This window comes from Grammomys surdaster, unplaced genomic scaffold (assembly GCF_004785775.1).
Source record: "Grammomys surdaster isolate TR1022 unplaced genomic scaffold, NIH_TR_1.0 147, whole genome shotgun sequence".
Taxonomy (NCBI): domain Eukaryota; kingdom Metazoa; phylum Chordata; class Mammalia; order Rodentia; family Muridae; genus Grammomys; species Grammomys surdaster.
The window spans coordinates 1,723,891-1,744,113 of record NW_021604605.1 but is presented as its reverse complement, the minus strand read 5'-3'; the positions used below and the strand labels follow the sequence as shown (position 1 = coordinate 1,744,113).

The following is a 20,223-nucleotide window of genomic DNA, read 5'->3' as shown; positions in this document are numbered from 1 at the left end:
GAGAGAGAGAGAGAGAGAGAGAGAGAGAGAGAGAGAGAGAGAGAGAGTGAGTGTGTGTGTGTGTGTGTGTGTGTGCACTCGTGCTCATGTGTGCATGTGTACTCATGAGTATGGGTGCCCATAGACACCTTCTCTTCCTGGAGCTGGGGTTAAAAGCGGCTCTTAACCTCCTGACCAGTGTGCTGGGAACTAGACTAGGCACCTTTGGAAGAGCACCAAGTAAGTACTCTTGACCTCAGAACAATCTTTCCAGCCAGCCCCTTCACAACCTCTTAACTGTTTTAATTTTCTCTCCCCACCTCTGTCTATATGTACAGTGCGCTCTCTCTCTCTCTCTCTCTCTCTCTCTCTCTCTCTCTCTCTCTCTCTCTCTCCTCTCTCTCTCTCTCTCTCTCTGTGTGTGTGTGTGTGTGTGTGTGTCTGTGTGTGTGTGTGTGTGTGTGTGTGTGTGTGTGTGTGTGTGTGTAGATCAGAGGAAAACTATCGGAAGGGAGTTTTCTCCTTCAATTCAGAGATTGAATTTAGGACATCAGGTTTGCACAGAAAACCTTTTGACATTCTGGCTAGAATGTTTATAAATTTTGATACAACTCGAATGTAAATCAGACAGTGAATATATTAATACAATGTGGTCATGCATGTGGTAGAAAATCATTTGATCATGAGAATAAATACCATATGGTCACAAGAGTAAAATGTTTATATGTGCTGCAATAGATAAATATTCAAAGTAATTTTATTGTATACCTCAGTGGTAAATACTGTAACATGTAAAATTTATGAAAAACTTTTAATATCTATTATGTGGAGCTGCAGAAATGGCTCAGTAGTTAAGCACATACTCTTACAGAGGACACAGGTTCAATTCCCAGCACCCACATAGTGACTCACAACCATCTATAACTCCAGTCCCAGGAAATCTAATACCCAATTCTGGTATCCCTGGGCATCAGGCACACACCTAGTGCACATACATACATGAAGGCAAAGAGCCCATACATATAAAATACTTTTAAAATTTATTTTATTTATTTTATGTATGTGAGTACACTGTCACTGTCTTCAGATACATCAGAAGAGGGCATCGGATCCCATTACAGCTGGTTGTGAGCCACCATGTGGTTGCTAGAAATTGAACTCAGGACCTCTGGAAGAGCACTCAGTGTTCTTAACCCCGAGCCATCTCTCCAGCCCCTAAAATATTTTTTTTAATTTTCAAAAATAAACATAACAAACTGTAGCAGAGTTTTAAATGTAAAAACTATAAAACCTTTAGGGGGGAAAGTCAGAGGAGAAAATAAGTCAATATCTAGGTACAGGCAAAGAATTCTTATAGACATGCCATTTAAAAGTATAAGCCACAAAAGGAAGAGATGCTGTTATAACATATCAAATTACTCTATTAAATATCAAATAAAGATGAAAAAGTCAAGTGATATCCTGAGAAAAATACTTGTAAACAGCATAATTGGAAAAGAAATAATACAGAGAATGTCTAAATAAAGGCAAATAGCAAAAACTGACAGAACATCAACTAGGAAATACACAGGGTTAACAAGCTTGTGAAAAGGTGCTCAATATATTTACCCACCAAGAGAAAAAGCAAAACCACACTGAGACATGACTACGCACACATCAAAAATGTCTGAAATTTACAAAGTGGAAACACCAAGTACTGACAGGTGTGAGGAGAAATGGGTCACTCATACACAGATGCTGGAAATGTGAAATACTATGCAATCCTTCTGGAAAGCAGCTGGCCAGTATGAAACTCAATGAGAACCCAACAAGTGCACTTGTAGGCATTTATGCTAGAGAAATGAAAGCCAACAGAGACCTTAACTTTTGTCACTACAAGAGCTACACTGTTTGCATCAAATTCTATGCAGTAGATGAGAGTCTACTGACAGTTCCTGAAGTTTATGCAGCCATGAGAAGTTAAGTGTGGGCCATGACTACCTATGGAAAAAGATCTTCAGGATCACTAAAGGGCACTATATCATTTAGTTATTGCACCAGCTGTATTTCTCTTTCTCAGATTCAAGTGTAGCTTCAGACATTTCCCGTGAAATCCTACTATTCCTTCCATATCCCTAACTCCTGATACTTTGGAGAGAACTCTTTCTTCTCCTACCTAGGCTTTGTTTGATGAGCCTAGGCGGTAACAATCAAGAATCAAGATAATGTGAGTACATGTACCTTGGGCGTTATGGCACTTCATTTTTCTATTTCTAGGCACTTGAGAGCTTGTCTGTGTTAATAAAAATGTTCTGCTTCCTAGAGTTAGAGCCTAGAAGCATGAGCACTGTGACATTCTTAAGAAAACCCATTCCAAACCAAAGCTCACAACCTAAGACCCCCCACACCAGTCTCTGGACACTAGAACATAATGTTTCCACAGCAAATAGTGCAAGGTTAAAAGAAAATCAGGCCTCAGTTGGTAGAGTATTTGCAGAGCTTGCACAAAGCCTTGAGTTTGATCACCAGACTACATAAAGGGTGATACACACATCTGCAGTCCCAGCACTCCAAGAGGATACGCAATTCAAGGTCATCTTCTGCTGCACAGTGGGTTTGAGGCCAGCTGAGAATGTATGAGACTGTCTCAAAAAAGAAAGAGAGAAGAAGAAAAAGAATAGAAAAAATATGGCATTCAAAGAGAGAGTCATGATTTTATTCATTCCAATACAACTAAATTATTTGAAAAAGGAAATTCTGAGTTTCAGGAAAACAAACCCTCTGTGTAGCCTTTTACTCAGCTTTCAGTTGAACTCTGGGAAATTATGAGCCAGTTTTCTACAGTGGCATTAGACAAGGTGGCTATGACACAGGATGCCCTTGTTGAGCTGAGCTGAGCAAATCTGGCTCCATTAAATAGTTTAGCTGAGCTATATACCTTTAGCTTTCTACATAATGAAAACACACCCCTTTCTCCACAGGAGGAAATTCTGGAACCCAAAAGTGTGATAGCAGTCTCATCCTAATGGATCGCATGACATCTAGGCTTCTAAGCGCCTCACTAATAATTTCTCAAAATCGTTTGGAATAAACAGACATCTCACTCAAAGCTGCATGTATGCAAATTCTGGCACTTTAAATGGATTCTGTCCCTAAGTGCACAAACCAAAAAACATGGAAGCAATTTGATTAGGAAAGCAATGCTTTAAAAAACCCTCTAATTGGCATTAAGTCACCAAACATTGTCAAACACACATCACTTGCCTAATTATTTTGTGTGCACATGTTTTTAACTTCATAACTTTTTAACTTCATAAACATATAAATGAGAAAGAGATGCAGATTTAATGTACACCCATATGGTGAGAAATACAGAAGCTGCCAAAAGATTGTAAAAATCCTATACTAATCTTAAGATCATCTGTGTTCTTTTCTTTCATTTCTTGTTTGTCTGTTTAAGGTTAGTTGGTTGGTGTTTTTTGTTTGTTTTTTGTTGTTGTTGTTGTCTATTGTTTCTGGTTTTTTTCCTTCCCTCATCGTCACAAAGAATGAAATGAGGGTGGTAAATGCTAAGTATGGATCTTTACTTAAAAGAAAAACACACCGTGATCATTTTATTCAAAATTAAAAAAAAATAAAAATCTTTGGTCCAATGTCATATTCTCACATCTACATGATGTTTATACATAAATTTATATATGTTCATTATAGTTTTTACTGACATAATTTTTCATAAATAGCCTAGTGTACACCCTTCAGCCCAGCATGCTTCATATGAACATGTGTTAATAAACTAGCATGGTCTATTACACTCTTGGAATATACCTGCATCAAAACCAGTGACAAATACTGCCTGCACAATTATTTGGCCAAAGAGAGAGAGAGAGAGAGAGAGAGAGAGAGAGAGAGAGAGAGAGAGAAATAGTTCAAGCAGGCTTATCAACAATCAACATACTCTGCTGTATAATCTTGCATTCAGCTCTGAGTCTCATTTAAGTGAGTAGTAGCCCAACTTTCCACTGGCCTCTGGGTATATTAAGCATGAGCATTCTTCTATGCCTTCGACCTAATTTTTTTTTTGCCATCCACACTAATAATCCTCCCAGGCTAGAAGGCTTTTGCTAATTTGCATGTTCACTTAATAACACTTTTGAAAGGAGGGAATGGTCATACTTACAGGAACTTGCTACCCTCACTCACTTAGCTATTTTACTAACCAAATATATTTGTATTTAATTCGTGATGAGGCCATAGGATAAGAACAGGCTCTCAAACATCTTTTCTGGTTTGAAAAGAAAATCTCTTTATTCCACTGACTCCTCTGCTCTCATATGACAGAAATGGCCCTGGTTGAATACAGTAGCACTCCTTCTAAAATACTGGGTCTACACAGACCAAATGCAGAAGAAAAAAAAAGAAAAAAATTGACTGTTTACAGAAAACATCATGACCAATCATGACATATTACTAATGAAACTACAGCAACATTCCAGAAGAAGCAAAGCGCTTAGCTCCTTACAGACCTCTCAGAGTGTACAGCATATTTTAAGTCCAGATAGGGCAGACATTAAACTATAGTTAAAAACCTTTAACATCACTTCTTTCTTTTCTTGCTTTTGATTTTGTTTGTGTGTTTATTTGTGGAGATGGGATCTTGTTATGTTGCCCAGACTAGCCCTGAATCCCTGAACCCCTGAACTCAAATAATCCTTCATCTCACCTTCCGGAATACCCAGACTAAACTAAGAGTGCTGTGTCACTATATCTACCTTGTTTTATTTTTAACATTTCCCCTGTGCTATGATTTGAATGTTTAAGAAAAATGTCCTCTAAAGACTCATGATCTGTGGCTTCTTCATAGCCAGGTGATGGGCTCGGGAGGAAAGACTCCCTAGAGGCACATGTTAGGAAGGTGCTTTGTGTCCTTGCCCTCTTCCTGTCTCAGTGTGCCTCTGCTTCCTGGATGCTATAAGGTAAAAAAAGAACTTGATTGCTGTGCTTCACCAGGGCTTAGAATGGAGTGATCTTGCCAAGAGATGAGGTCTCTCAAACTATGAGCCTCCCTTCAGTTGCTTTTCTTAATTACGTGTTACAGTGTCAAAAGAAAATGCAGATGACGAACACGCCCTACAACATTATCCCTTCATCCCTGTGTTAAAATCAGTCTTGAAAGCATTTGAAACAAATTAGCTGTCTGAGCATTCATTTAAGAGAGAAAAAGATGAATAGCAAAGTTCACTTCAAAGAGCAACATTTTAAAAACATATATGTGGCAGTGGTGGTGGAATCGCACAAAAGGGCACCTCCATGAGGAGATATCCACATGTATGGACATGCATGTGGAAAACCGAGGTCAATGTGTCCCTTAATCATATTATGTGCTGAAACAGGGTTTCTCACTAAACCAAGAGCTCATGATTCAGCCAGTAAGCCTTGGGACACGCCTGTCTCCATCTCTTCAGCACTGTAATTATAGTCATGTGGGGCCAGATCAGGCTTTTTTTCCCTGCATGCTGAGGTCCTAATGCCTCTAATAGTCATATCAAGTCTCCACTCCACTTATAATCGTGGTCAGAAAAACAGTGAATATTTTTGGAAGATTTTCTGATTATTTAGTAGACCCGGGAAGCTCTAAAGCAGACCAGGTGTTCTGAATATTGTTATATACTGTTCCAATACTCTGAGTGATTAGATTTAGGAGGGGGGGTTGAGGAGGGAGTGAGGAAGGGGAGAGAGAGATTACAATCCTGTTGCTCATCTGTAAGTAGATTTTTAAACAACTACCTCGAAGGGTTGTTCTGTGTATTCAATAAAAAAAATACATGTAATGCTCCTTTCTTGGGGCTTAGATAAGCCTATACTCCAAAATGGTGATAGATATTCACCACCAATCATGCCAAACTACATGGATTAAGCAAGCACTGTACAGCACTTCACTTGGGCTGATTTGGAGTTCTTCAATTTTGCCTATAAATTAAGAAACTTCCCATAATCTGTGAAAAATCTGATTGGTAATATCGATCTACTAATGTTCCTTTGTATACACTCAAGTATAATCCAATATCCTGTACCTAGCAGACTGGAAACAACAATCAATTATTAAATAATATTGCATAGGATCTATAACATGATTTCTTAGAGGCTGAAGAGATGGTTCAGAGGATAAAAACGTACATTTCAGCCAGGCATGGTTGGCCCACACCTTTAATCCCACTCAGCAGGCAGAGGCAGAAGGATCTCTGTGAGTTTAAGGCCAGCCTAGTCTATCTCACCTATGTAGTGAGTTCCAGGACAGCCAGGACTACAGGACCAGAGAGAGATACCATGGCTCAATAAATAGGTCGGTAACTACGTAGGTAGGTAGATACATACATACATATAAAGAATAGATAAAAAGAACATGTATTGCTCTTGTAGAGGACTTGAGTTCAATTCCCAGCATCCTCATTAGGCATCTCATAACTGCCTTTATATAACTCTAGTTATATTAAGTCGGATACCCTGATTTCTTTGAGCACTTGCATTCATGTATACATAATAAACACACATACATACACAGATTGAGAAATAAAATAAATCTGTTTTTAAACATTTTATTTGTTTATCTGAGTTTGAAAATACTAACTTCAGGGTTTATTACACAGAATATTTTCAAAGCATTCTAGAAGTGCATGAGGGAAAAAATTGTATTTATTCAGTTTAATGTAAATATGTGTATATAAGCTGGATGTGGTTTTGTATGTACATCTACATAGTTATGTATTTTATATTGAGCTTCTTGTGTGGTTCAAATCTTCTGCATCTATGTAAATTTTGTTCATCTATTAATTTTTAGAAGAAATCAGTAGATTTCATAATTTCTCCTTATCACCATTAAGTTATAAGTGTATGCAAGCACATATTTATCTGAAAATTGAAGTGGTAATTTGCTGATTTTATTTTATGCCAAAATTTATGCCTCAAAAAGAAAAATGTTTAAACCAGAAGAGGAACTTGAAGAGATTTTGCACAGTACTGACATCCTAGCAGACACCCTTGCATAACAGACTCACACAGTAACAATGGTGTGTCAGGAACATGCAACCCCCCTCATCTTGTCTAGGACTGCTTCATTATGCATACCTTTTGACCTCTATTTAAACCTAAAAATGTCATTACACTGTGTATGGGCTATAGGGATCACCTGACCCTTTTATTTGTTCCTCTTTACAATTTGACCATACTGAATGAATCTCCTTCTGTTTTTCACTATTGTCCTTTTAATTGACATACTGCAGATGAGTCTAGTTTGCTGGAGTTGACAGCACCCAGTCTCTGACCCCAAAAATTCCAATAACAATAGGGAAAAGTCAATTAATGCAAGAGATGGTGCACACAAGGCTAATCCATCTGATATAAGTCAATACACTGCACAGTTCAATTGCTCTGTGCTTCCACAGACAAGTACATGGAAGTGATTCACCAGGACTAAATTCATCACAAGCAACAGCCCAGTTCTCTCAGGCTCACTAGGGCATCTCTGCTAGTAAAATGTAAGAAGCAATCAAACTGAATAAGAAATCTGCTTTGCAGACATTTACATTGTGGGAGAGCGCAATTCTTGACAATTTCGAGTAAATGAAGTGCAAATTATTCTCTTATAACTCAGAATTGAAGCTTAAATTGTCAGTGGAAAAAAAAAGCTCACAGCTTAATCAGAAAAATATACTTATTGGTAATTCCCATGAGCTCACATTTGATATATTTATATCATAGGATAACAAGTTCAAAACTATTACTAAGTTATAAGTAAGAAACTTATGCAGAATTTGCATGTATTGAATTTTATTTTGAATCTGCATATATGCCTGTATCTGAATATTTATAATATTCCAGAAAAAGCACAGTGGAATGTGCAAGACAGATTTATTTAGTGTAATGCTCTGAAATGTGTCAAAGTCTTCAACACTGTTCTAGGAGGCAAAATGGCAGAAATAACAAATGGATGCAATAAGACCAACTGAATAATCTGCACAGTCCAAGACCTAGAGCAAGAAAAGCTCTCTTGCCAATAAATATTTTACTGAAGTTCAGACAAATATTTCCCAGAGCTTACAATGGTATTGTTTTACATGACATGTACCATTAACTGGATTATTCATTATCCTTTCATGGAAAGAGGGAAATTCCCATTCATGTCTTCCTTTCTGTACTCAATCACTAAATATGTTATTTTTCTGTTATAGAATGTCAATATTAGCTTTTCGACCACAAATGGCATTGTTTATATTGTCAAAATAACTTCTACATTGGGCATAATTTTGGTGGAGATTCAAGAATAAGAGTATGCACCTCACTAGATGTATACAGATTTGGCCCACTGACATCTAGAATAACTGGCAAATAAAGTGTTCCAATGGACTTCATCTATGGCTAATTAAGAGTAGAGCTCTTATGCAGTGAAACTGCTCTAAGGCTATCCATCAATAGACTCCTGAATGAAAGCACCACATGAACTAACTGATGTTCTTGGTGACTGATGTTTAGAATCACAACACTTAACCAACCTCAAACTTTTTTCTTAGAGTCCCATGAAGTGGCCAACATTCCAAGTCATCTTGAAGAGCCATGATCAAGAAAAACTAAGCCTTCTAATTCCAATTGTGGACAACTATTAACTTCCTGTTACATTGCAACTTGCAGTAAAGAAGCAACAATAGCAATTCACCTAGATATTTCTATGCTTTGCTGGTACAGAGTTCCATGGGATGTGAGAAATTAATTAGCCAATTAGGAGAAAAATCAGCACCCAGTGCTGGACTAATCAGACTTACCACCTCTGCCTTTCAGTGGGAGGGTTGACTATACTCAAGCTACTCTCCTCATTAGGGGCTACCAGGATATCAAAAAGCTAATGAAACAACCACAGATAGTCTTCAGGGAGTAAAATTCAGCCATAAGTACATTTATCATGGCCACAGAGAAGTCTTGTTTTTAAAAATTGGTATTACTTCCTCTTTTTTTTTGAGACAGGGTCTCACCATGTAACTCTGACTAACCCAGAACCCAGAAATCACTACCAAGGCTAGTCTGGTTGAACTCACAGGGATTTGCTGCCTTTGCCTCTGGAGCACTTGCTTTAAAGGTGTGTGCTACGTGTCCAGCTATGTTTACTTTTATTTTGAAAGGGATACATGCTTTGAATGAAATTTAAAATCCTCACAATATCAAAAAAGAAAAAGAAAAAAAATCACTCCCATATCTCTTAAGATCCTGCTGTGTCTTCTTCCTATCGGTATTCTCTATTGCTTAGAATTAGTAGAGATAAAAAGAATTTTTATTCCTCTTCTATCCTTCCTCTACTTAAAAAAAGCAACACATACACAGCAAACAAATAAACAAACAAAACCTTTGTCACAGTGCCCACAGCATAAAGATATAGTGATGATATCAGGTATTCAGAGAATATTTGTCAAATAAATAAATAAATACGTAAATAAATAAACAATGTGTGTAGGGGTTTTATTTTAAAGACCAAGGAAGTAACTGATAAGTTAAAGAAAGAAAACAAAACTCTGTGGTACTGTGGACTGAACCCTGGACTTTGCACATTCTAGCCAAGCATTCTACCACTGAGAAATATATCTCTCGTCTGAAGAAGTAAATATGGCTAATGGTCTATGTTTATATTATCTAATTTATCCCCAAAGGGAATTATTTAAATTTATACTCCCAACAACAATTTATAAGAATTATGATATAATTCCTTGTCAGTATTGGCTACTAATATTTTATTTTTGGTTTGGTGGTAATATAGATTAGCTTTTATATTTTTGAATTAGGATTAATCAGAGAATAGAAATAAAGTTGTCCTAAGTTTAAATGCTTCTATTTGCATTTCTTTAGTACCAGTGAGACTGAGCCTTTTTTTTCCATGTCTGCAAACTAGTCTTGGGCCTCATGTCCTAAACTGTCTGGACATGCCCTTTGTTTCTCTAATCAATTCATAGGGTTTCTTTTCACAGAAAAGATTTCAGCCTTTTGTCTGTTGTAATTGTTGCACATATTTTCATGAGTTTGACATATGCCTTTTCATTTTGGCTTTTTCTTTTCTTTGACAGATGAACATTCTCATTTTTATGTAATCATAACTGTCTATCTTTTACTTTATTCAAACCTCCTTTCTTTGACTAAGAGTCCCATGTGTGAATTGCAGCTATCATTTAAATAATAATGCCAATTGTGAATTCAGATTAACTGGGTTCACAGATTCCCACATACACCACTAAGCTTTAACCAGGACTAGAGCCCCAATTCGCATCTCCTTACAAACCCTGCCCACTAGGAGTCTAGGCAACAAGAGTTCTCCCAGCCCAAACCAGACCCCTACTCAACCTCTCTGTTTTAATCTACACTGCTATCTCAGCTGCAGACTAGAAAAGTCAGAGAGGTACCTTTAAATGAACTTTACATGCCTTTATTTATTTTTATGTCTTTAATAATCTTCTATTTAAGATCTTTACTTACTCACATGGATTCATAGTCTTCATTGCACGTCCAGATTCCTCGTGGTGGGGCTTCACTCCCATCTACCTCCACAGCCATTACTTCCCCAAGTATGAACCTTCTCTAAGATCAGGATCCTTGGCCTCATAATGCCCACTGGCTCCATACTGCCAAGAAGATGATGGCAAGACTAGCACAAAGTCTCGTTTCTCCTAAATACTACCTTCTCAAATGGATCTTTTCTTTTTCTACCTTGTCTTCTATACTTTACAAAAGAATGGTTTTGGGGAAATATCTTGTTCAAATCTCTAGTTTTACAGAAAAGACATTTTAGGACACAAAGAGGAATGGATCTCCTCAGGTCATGAAGGCCCCTTGCCCAACCATCTTATCTATACTACACATTTCTACACTTTAGGGGCTTTAGGCTAATGAGGGTAACGTAGGCTTTCTTGGCACTAGTTTGATTCTCATGTCTTAAACTGCTGACACAGTACCCGGGCCATGATTATTACTTCTCCTGGTTTGTAGATCAGATCTCAATTACCACACAACAGATAAAAGGTCTCTGTTTTTAATATATTCTGATAAATGATTGACATTTTAAAGACATTATTGATTTTCAGATAGTTTTCAAACAAAATACATCTTTTTTTAATTAAATATCTAAAGTATCCAATTGTTCCATTCTATTGTTAGCTTTGTAAGAGCATGTCTTCCCTAAAATAAAATGGACAGTTTCATAAGATTTTATTTAATGAATGACAGTGGGGAAAAGATGAGTATTCTTTTAATGCTATTTCATATTATCTCGGTTGACAACTGATACCCATAGAAAATAAGCTTTAGTATTTTAATTGCCACATCATGGCAGCAACCTTAGACTATGGCCAGAAGCTAACTCAGAGTAACATTTTGTACTACCTGAGATCTTGGACATCTGACTGAGGATGAAACAACCTGTTTGCTATCCATACCAAGGTACTAACAAATAGTGCTAGCATTCTACATGGGCTATAATTCTCATTCTTCTTTTCTCTCACCACCACCACCACTACCCATCATTCTGCTCTTTGTTATGGTTTGAATATGAATTTTCCTGCACAGGTTCAAATTTAAATGTCTGTCTCCCAGCTGGTGGCACTATACTGGGAAGTGGTAGAAAATTTCGAAGATGGGGTGTGGCTTGAGGAAAGGGGTCACTGAGGACAGATCATTAGGAACACCTTACTCCTTCCTGCCTTTCTGCTTCCTGTCTTCTGCCACTTGTTCCTGTTGCCTTGATATTCTATCCAAGCACATGGAGCCACAGTACCATGAACTGAGCCCTCTGAAATGGTGCACAAAGAGATATTTCTTCCCTTTAAGTTGCTAGGATTGGGTATTTGATAAACAATGCAAACTCTCTCATCCACAGACAACCAACCAAGGGCAGTGAGGCCGGAAAAGTGGCTCAGTGGTTAAGGCCATGCTGTCTGTACTTCTAGAGGACCCAGGGTCAATTCTCAACACCCACATGGTTCATAACCATCTGTAACTTCAGTCCCAAGGGATTCAACACCCTCTTCTGGTCTCTGAGAGCATTGGACATGCACATGGTACATAGATATTCATGAAGGCAAAATACCATACACATATATAAGTATTTTAAAAATAAGTAGAAACATCCTCAGCTAAGTGAAGGTGAGAGACCAATGGACCAGTACCTGGTGGACCACATGGGGGTGGAACGGAACTGCTCGCTGTAACAGTTCAATCATTCCCTGCCTTGTCTTGCACTATATGCCTGTCTCTTGCCTCAGTGCAAAACCAGAAACTAGAGGGAGTCCAAGTAAAGACACACAAGGGATGATCAGGTACATACACTCTATTCTAGCTTTTTCAAAATAAAGCCACCATTTTAAGAAAAAATAGAAAGGTTTTTTTTTATCATATTTATAAATGAATGGCTGATCCTCCCAACAGAAAGCTTTTCTACATCTAAACAAAAACCTTTTAGTTCCTTCCTATCAACAGTATGCTACCAGACTTTACTGTTATTCTTCTGTGCGGCTACTAAAATTGTAGAGATGTTAAAATCTAGAATGCAGCAGAGATGCAAATTCTGAGACTTATACAGCCATTCGGCTTGAGCTCAGAGCCATCCCATGGGCACCAGCCAGCAGCCTACCAAGTGAAGAACAGGGTTTGTATGCCTTGTGAGTTTTTAATTCCTCCCACAGACCCAGTGACATACTAGAGTTGGTTATAAATGCAGGAAGTTTGGATCTGGAACAAGCCTGTAAAATTGGGGAATTTGAACAGCTGGTGTGCAACAGTGTTTTGATACATTTTTTTAAATGGTCTTAGAAATTCTAAAATGAGCAGAACTCCTTTCTGACCTCAGGCAACATACTGGCAAACAGATGGATGAAAGGCAACTTCTAATTTTTATGTTTGAGGAAATATTAGTCTAATAAACAACTTGAGCATTTCTCAGGCTCAATTTCTAGCACTCTCTCTTCCCTCGGTCATTCCCTCCAGCCAGACAATATGATCAGTCATTTCTATTCAACAATATATTATGATATATTACCTAAGCACTCTACATTCCCCAGAAGAATGAAACCATTTCAGGTGTTACACTGATGGAAGGATTTAGGGACCTCTTGCTAACCCTAATGTGCGTGAAAGGCTCACCCTCAGAAGGTGGCTACTTCAGGTACTCACCAATCTACTCTCATCCTGTTTAGCTTTACAGAGATTTACAACATAAAAAGAAGTCTCACCGAAATCTGGCCCCAAGACCCGCTCCTGCTGAGAATAAAGGTTCCTTTCTACAGAACTCCATTCTTCTTGGATGAGGGTGGCAATGGTGGCCCAGCCATTTTTCTAAAGCTACAAGTATAAAATGGCTGATAACAGTAATAACGGAGGTGACAGCAATTCCCGCTAACATTTATCGTCACTAGTTGGAAATACCTCATTGTGTTTGGGTGAAACTATCAAGGTAGAGTCAACATACCAAAGTGAATGGAGTCAGACAGAAATGGAGTCAGATTTCTGCTGTGTCACTAAAGACCTCAATGACCTTGGAAAAGTCATTCGGCCTCTTTGTATGTCATTGTCTTCTGATAAAAGGGAATATTCTTGTCCTGTCTGCCTTTTTCCAAAAGACAGTACATGCTCCCAGAGAAATAACAAGACAATATGAAAACTCATTACAAAATAAAATGTTCTCTCCACACAGGGTGCTCTACTTGGGAGCTTTCGAGGTTTATTCTGTAGTCGTGAGACCAGTATGTCTAGGAATCACTCACTAGCTATGCAGTTCCCTTGACTACTAAATGTTCATGTCCCATGTGCATCCACACATGACGCATACATATTATCAGTAGCAATCATCTTGCAAGCAGGAATCTCTCAATAGCCTGGGAAAGTTGGATCCCTCAGGCTATCGTTGAATAATTCTGGAGATAGGCAGAAAGGAGTGAAATAATAAAGGTCCCTTGAGGTGATATTGTATTTCTCTAGGAAATTTATTTCATTTTCATAAATACCGTACAATCAACTGACTTTTCCAAACGTGATTCTTCTTTGATTAGACTAGATGGCACTGTGGTATCACCCTTTTAATGGCCAAGAAAAGTGTATTTCATTACAAACAATTTTGCTTCAACTGGGAATGATCCAAGAGGTTTCAATGAGTCCTGGTTATTGTATTGATTACATCTGAAGTTACCTGCCAAAGGACAATGACTACTAAGTAGATAATTCAGATGACACTAATAGTACATTTACAGACATCACACCCCAACCTACATGGTCAAAGGAACTGGTATAGGCACACATGTCATATACAGTGCTAGACATAGCTATGGCTTCCATGACAATTAAGACTTCTCTTTTAATCCCCACCACCACTACCATGCCCACTGTTTTAGGTGTGGAAGTCTACTTTTTCCCTAAACAGTGTTTTTGATCACTATTCTTCAGTACACCTACAAGCTAGCTAGCATAAGAGACCATTTATAGTACTACCAGATCTGAGTGGGGACTTTCTTAAACACCCCAGTGCTGTTGTGACAATGACTTACACAATTCTTGCCATGAACTGAGACTCAGCCTTCCTGTGACCAAGGATCTCTTGTGATAGGAAAACGAATCTGTTAGTGTAGAAAGGAAATGAAAGTTCAAAGGATTCAGCTAGGACTCTGGCCTTTGAGAAAGGCCACTGTAAACTGGTGTGACCAGAAAACCAGGGGTTCCCTTTGCTAGAGCTAGATAGAAGAAATCATACCCACAGTTCATCCTTTACAGCTACCTGTAAAATATCACTTTAGTCAGGAAAGGGAGTGAGCATAGGCTGTGCAAAGCAGGAGGGGTCCACATGAACAAAAGCAGCAGCAGCCGCAACAGCAGAACCCTTGAGAGCCGAAGAAGTCACAAAAATGGACAGAGCAAGAAACTATGACGATTGCCCACCAGAAGACCCCAATTTCACTCCTTGCAACTAAAGTCATTCATAGACTCCTGCCCCAGCCCAGATTTGTTTTCAAGAGCTCTGCAAAACAATAGCTCTGGCTGGATTGATTTCACACCAAAGCAGCTCCTTTTGTCCACTTCACAGCATCCCATGACCTCCAAGAACTGGCCAGAGCAGCAAAAGGGAAGAAAATGCCTTGCTGGCTACAGATTATCCACAAACCAGTCTTTTCTAAGTCATTCATTCTCTGTTGCCAGAACCTGAGCCAGCCATGGGTGCCGAAGCTCTAGGATTTCTGAGCCTCAGAAGAAGCTCCTAGCACTCCTGTGGCTCCTGAGCCCTAGGTAGGGTCCAGAGCAACTTTCCAGCTAGTCACCGAGCAAGCAGGGTGCTCCCTTATATTCTAAAAGCATGATGGACACTTCAAGTGTGGGCAGTAGTGAGAGGCACAAGATGAGAACCAGGAGCTCTCCCTGAGTGTCCCCAGACAGTGGCAGAATGACATCTGTTCTCCAGAGAAAAGTGGGGCCTGGGGGTGGGGAGGTAATAGAAGTCAGGGAAAGAAGAAAGAGAAAGGCGAGGACAACAGAGAAAAGAAAAGTGGAAAGGGGAACGAAAGATAGAAAGAGAAAGACCTGGAAAAGGAATGAAGGAGTATCCAACAGCAGATGATGGGCAGATAATTTTCCACTAGAGAAAGCCAGAAATGAAAAAGGGGGGAGAATGAAGGAGTGGGAAATAGGGAAGGAAAACAAGCCCAAGTCTTTGGGACCAGGTGCATAGAGAAGGAGAAGATAAGGAGGATGGACCCAGAGAATCTGCATGCAAAGCACAATTCTTTAGGACTTTCTAGTGCTCGGTGTAGTGTCCAGTCCTGGCTGCTGCTGGGGGACTTTCCGGGCAGCCAGGCCGCTTTCCCCACACTCAACCAGCAAGCAGGGTAACCTTCTGATGGGCAGACCAGCTGTCCTGGGCTGGAGCCCAGATGCTTCCTGACAAAGCTACTAAGATAGGCTCTCGGGTAGCTGGTGTCTACCCAGCAGGGACTCAACCCTCAAGCAGCCAAGGTGTACACAGGGTCCACAGCAACTGCAGATACAGCCTTTCCCACCCCCTGGCTCACCGAGGCGCAGGTCAGTGACCGCGCTTAAGGGACTCACTGAGACTCACCTGGAAGGTCTCAGCCTGGCGTCGCGCTTGCCATCCACCACTGCGGGCACGCAGCTGGTGAGCTCGGTCCAGTCGGCGTGCAGCCCGCAGCTCCAGCCAGTGGAGAACCTGGAGAAGAGCCAGGTCTCCCTCTTACCCGGCCGGTGGCAAGTGCATTTCTTCTGCCCCACGCGGCACTCACATGGCTGCTCCAGCTGGATGTTGCGCACCAGGTGACGGCCAAAAGTGGTGCCCCCAGTCTTCTGGATGTGCAGGAACACGATCAGGTCATCGCCGTTGATGTCGAAGTCTACCTTGCGCAGGAGATCGCTGCGGCTGAAATTGTAGCGGGGTACAAACCTGGCGGAACTCTCATCCTCAGAGCGGTACGGATCCGGCACCGGGGAGCTGAACGCCTGCAGACGGAGGAGCTGGCATTCTGTGCCGGGGCACACATATTGGAGGACGATCACGGCAAATAGGAAGAGCATCACCAAAGCCAGCAGCAGCTTGTTAGATTTCTCATCCATGTTCCCGACGCTGGGGGAAACCCAAGCTCGTTACGTCAATCCCGCAGCTCGGCCCGTGCTCGCCTCACTCCCGCACCGCCCCCTCCCCGTGGCGCCACCGTTGCGCCCCTTTCCCCTCCCGTCCGTACCGAGTACTCCACCACGGCGGCGGCGGCGCCCTTCCCCGCTTCCTTCCTTCCCGGCAGGCTCAGCGCTGTGGCTTCTGCCGCACACCCCCCCTCACCCCGACTCCATCCCGCTGGCCGTTGGCCCCCTCCCCAGCGGAAAAACCCCGATCCACTCCGCGGTGTCTCGTTCCCCGCAGGATCCCTCCGGTCCTGGTCTCTCTACTCCCAAACTCACGCCACCTCTCTCCAGTACTGGGTGCTTCCCGCTCTCCACTCTCCAGCTCCCATCCCCATCCCGTTGGCCCGCGGGACTCTCGGGGGCCCCGGACCCCAGTTTCATTCGTGTGCGCGAGCTGCTGACCCTAAACCCGGGCTCCCTTGGTGCGTGTCCCGTTGCCCACCAGGTGGCCTCTAGAAGTGAGCTGGGGCTTCGGGGTTCCCCTGGGGAAGAAGGAAGGAGCCCGCGGGCTGCCTGCGACTTTGCAAGCAGAGGCGGCGCAGCCCTTTCCCGCGGAACAGCGGAGAAAGAGCCGCACCGCGGTCAGTTGCGCGCTCAACCCGTCTCGCGTCCCCCAGCCCGGCCACCACCGGCACCCTAGAACTTTGAGCCTTGCCCTCCTCTCTCAGCCGCCTTCCCTTCTCCCGCCGCCCGGGCTCACCCGGGACCCGGAGCGAAAGCCCCACTTTCACCCACCACGTACCTGGCCAAGGGACCGAAAATCTTGGAGAAGATCGCACTGAGCACGTGCTTGAGCGAGTGGCCCACTGCTGCCAGGCCCCGAGTGAGCAGGGCCCGGCAGAGGGAGCCCAGGTCCCAGCGTCGCCTGAGGTCGTGCATCCGCCTGCGGCGGCCTCGAGGCAGCAGCGGGAAGAGCGGGGCGCGCAAGGCTCCCGCCAAGGAAGAAAATGCCTTTGGGGGCTCGTCCTGGAGCGGCGGCGAGTTGAATCCGAGAGACACACCCCTAGGAGGGCCGGCGCGGACTGAGGCGGCGACAGACCCGGGTCGGCTTGCTGCCAATTCGGCCTCTACTCTGGAATGCCGGCGGGGACAGGTGGTGCGGGCGGGCGCTCCTTGCTCCGGTTGCAGTGGCGGCCCGAGCGCCCGGGCTGCAAACGCAGGCAGTGCCATTCCCCCCTTCAGGCAACTCAGGGTACTAAGGATCAGGAGCGAGCTTGAATTTATATAATAATGCCTCGCGCCCAAGAGCCCCAGCCACTTCACAGGCAAAAGACCTGGGTTTTCTCCTGTGTTGGAGAACGGAGGTCACTCCAGAGAGCGCATCACTCCACTTTGGCTCATAATTTCAGCATCTCTTAAAATAGCAAAGGCGCAAATTGGACCTTTTCCCTCTCTCTTTGCCAATTTCCATTCTGGAACGGAAGAGGGGGGTATTTTCTGAAAAGGTAAGTCAGCATGGCAATAAAGCATGACTAAAAAACCTTACATGGGAGATTTTTGAGCATTTTCAAAGCACTCTCACTCTAATTTCTCTCCCCTTGTGAATCTCGTGCACCAAGCCCACCGCCCTCAGAAAGATTTCACTCACTGCCATTTATTGAATGATTGGATGTCTAACTACACACCACATCAGAGTCAGACCATCTTGCTCAAGGTGTCGTGGCATATGAAGAAACTGAAGCCCAGAGAGAACTAGATATTCACCCAAGGTCACACAGCATAGAACCAGGATTTATTCTCAGAAACCCAAGCAAGATCCAGCCTTTTTGTTTTCCTTAATTAGAACACGTCTCTAAATAAACATGTATGGGTTTATTATCAAGCCCAGTTTTCCAAAGCCTCGTTTCATCTGGGGAAGCAGGGATGCAGGGATTTAAGAATGAATATTCCTTCAGAACACGGCCCCCTGGCAAGTTGGGACACAGACATTTCCTAGCTAATGGATGGGGGAATGTGCAGTGCATGAAGACACTGGAGTTTCCATTATGGAATGTGCAATCCCGCCCCAACTGATGCAAAAGATGTGTGGGTTAGCAGCAACGTTTCGAAGTAGTAGCATTGGTGGTTGGGGCCACTGGAAGAGGATGCTGTAAGCTGAGTGCTAGTGTGGGGATGTTTCTCTCCAGAACATTATCTCTCTTGCAAGGTGGAGCAGCATGCAAAGCCTGATTCAGGAGTCCTTAGGATCATTTCACTTGCTTACAGAAACTGTGGCATAATAGCTTGCCCTTCCAGAGGCTCAATTTCCCATTCCTTCACATAAGACTAATAATTAATGCCTCTATTTTAACCAACTAGGCTAGTGTGAGGATAAAATGCAGAAACCTTTAGGCAACTGAAAATACTAGATGTTGTTTACCTGCATTGCTTGCCTAGGTGTACCAAATGAGTCTGAAGCTAGTTGAAGAAAGGTCTTTGTCAGGCCATTTTATAACTGTCTCCTTGCCCTTCTACTCAGAATCCTCAGTCCTGGCTGTACCTACCCATGCCCCAGGGAACCTACCGGGACATTAAAGGATTCTTTGTTTAGCTGCTGCAGGTGTCAATAATAGTATATCTCTTGGAAATACTCCATTCATGACATTCCTGCATCTCTGGCCCTGATCTCTAGGAGCAAAGTTGTACAAAGGGACTGGATGCTGCAATACACAAGGTAGATTTCAGCTCCCCACAAAGCTCCCCTGGATCTGCTAGTCTGTGGAATAGGCCCTACTCCCCACTAAGGGCAGGTAAGGATGTAAGCCCTGAAGCTACGGGAATTATCATTTCCATGGCCACCCACACAGTGGCCTCTTTGGCTGACTCAGTAGGTAGCTATCCTAAAGACACCATATAAAAGGTCTGGCCTGTCATTTTATCACCACTATAATGGCATTCAGTAGATCCTTAAGAAAAATACTTCTGAAACTGGTGCTTCACACACATTCAAGCCCTCAGCTACTAATTATGGAATTTCTATTTAAGAAGGATTAATGGGATTGGAATATGGGAAAGAAAATTACCTTGGGTTGAGGGTAGAGGCAGCACCAGGGACAACCAGGATTTTCCCAAATGGTAGAAAGGAAACCTGTGCAGAAATGTAAACACACACACACACACACACACAAAAAAAAAAAAAAAAAAAAAAAAAAAAAAAAAAAAAAAAAACAGGCAAGCAGGGAAAGGGGCTAGTCAGGTTTATCTCCGCAGAGCCAAAGGAAGAAAACTGCAGTTACTGAGATACAGTTCTCTGCTAACACATTAATGTGAGTATATACAACAGCTCAGTGGAGTATATTTCCATTTAGAAGCCTTTTCTTGAACCATGCCTCTTCATGTTTGTGAGACCAAAAAAAGAAAGAAAGAAAAGAAAAGAAAAAAGAAAAGAATCATGGGGGCCAGCCAGATGGTTCAGCACTTGCTGCCAAACCTGACTATCTGAGTTCAATCCCTGAGATCCACAGAGTGAAAGGAGAGAACCCATTATCTCAAGTTGCCATCTGACCTCCACAAAATGACTCCTCCCTCTCCCTCTCTCTCTCTCTCTCTCTCTCTCTCTCTCTCTCTCTCTCTCTCTCTCTCTCTCTCTCT

General features: G+C 42.0%; 1 protein-coding gene across 2 annotated transcripts in view; it reads right to left on the bottom strand.

Annotated features, from left to right (window-relative positions):
* Hs6st2 (heparan sulfate 6-O-sulfotransferase 2) overlaps positions 1 to 17,823 on the bottom strand; it is a 273,301-nt gene extending 255,478 nt beyond the window's left edge. The window contains exons 1-2 of one of the 2 annotated variants that reach the window (XM_028764988.1): positions 17,396 to 17,823; positions 16,079 to 16,597 (exon numbers count right to left, since the gene is read on the bottom strand). In XM_028764988.1, the coding sequence (XP_028620821.1) occupies positions 16,079 to 16,597; positions 17,396 to 17,823 (947 nt within the window). The remainder of the gene's footprint in view (positions 1 to 16,078; positions 16,598 to 17,395) is intronic. The other variant, XM_028764989.1, reaches the window with a different exon arrangement.
* Positions 17,824 to 20,223: the final 2,400 nt, after the last annotated feature.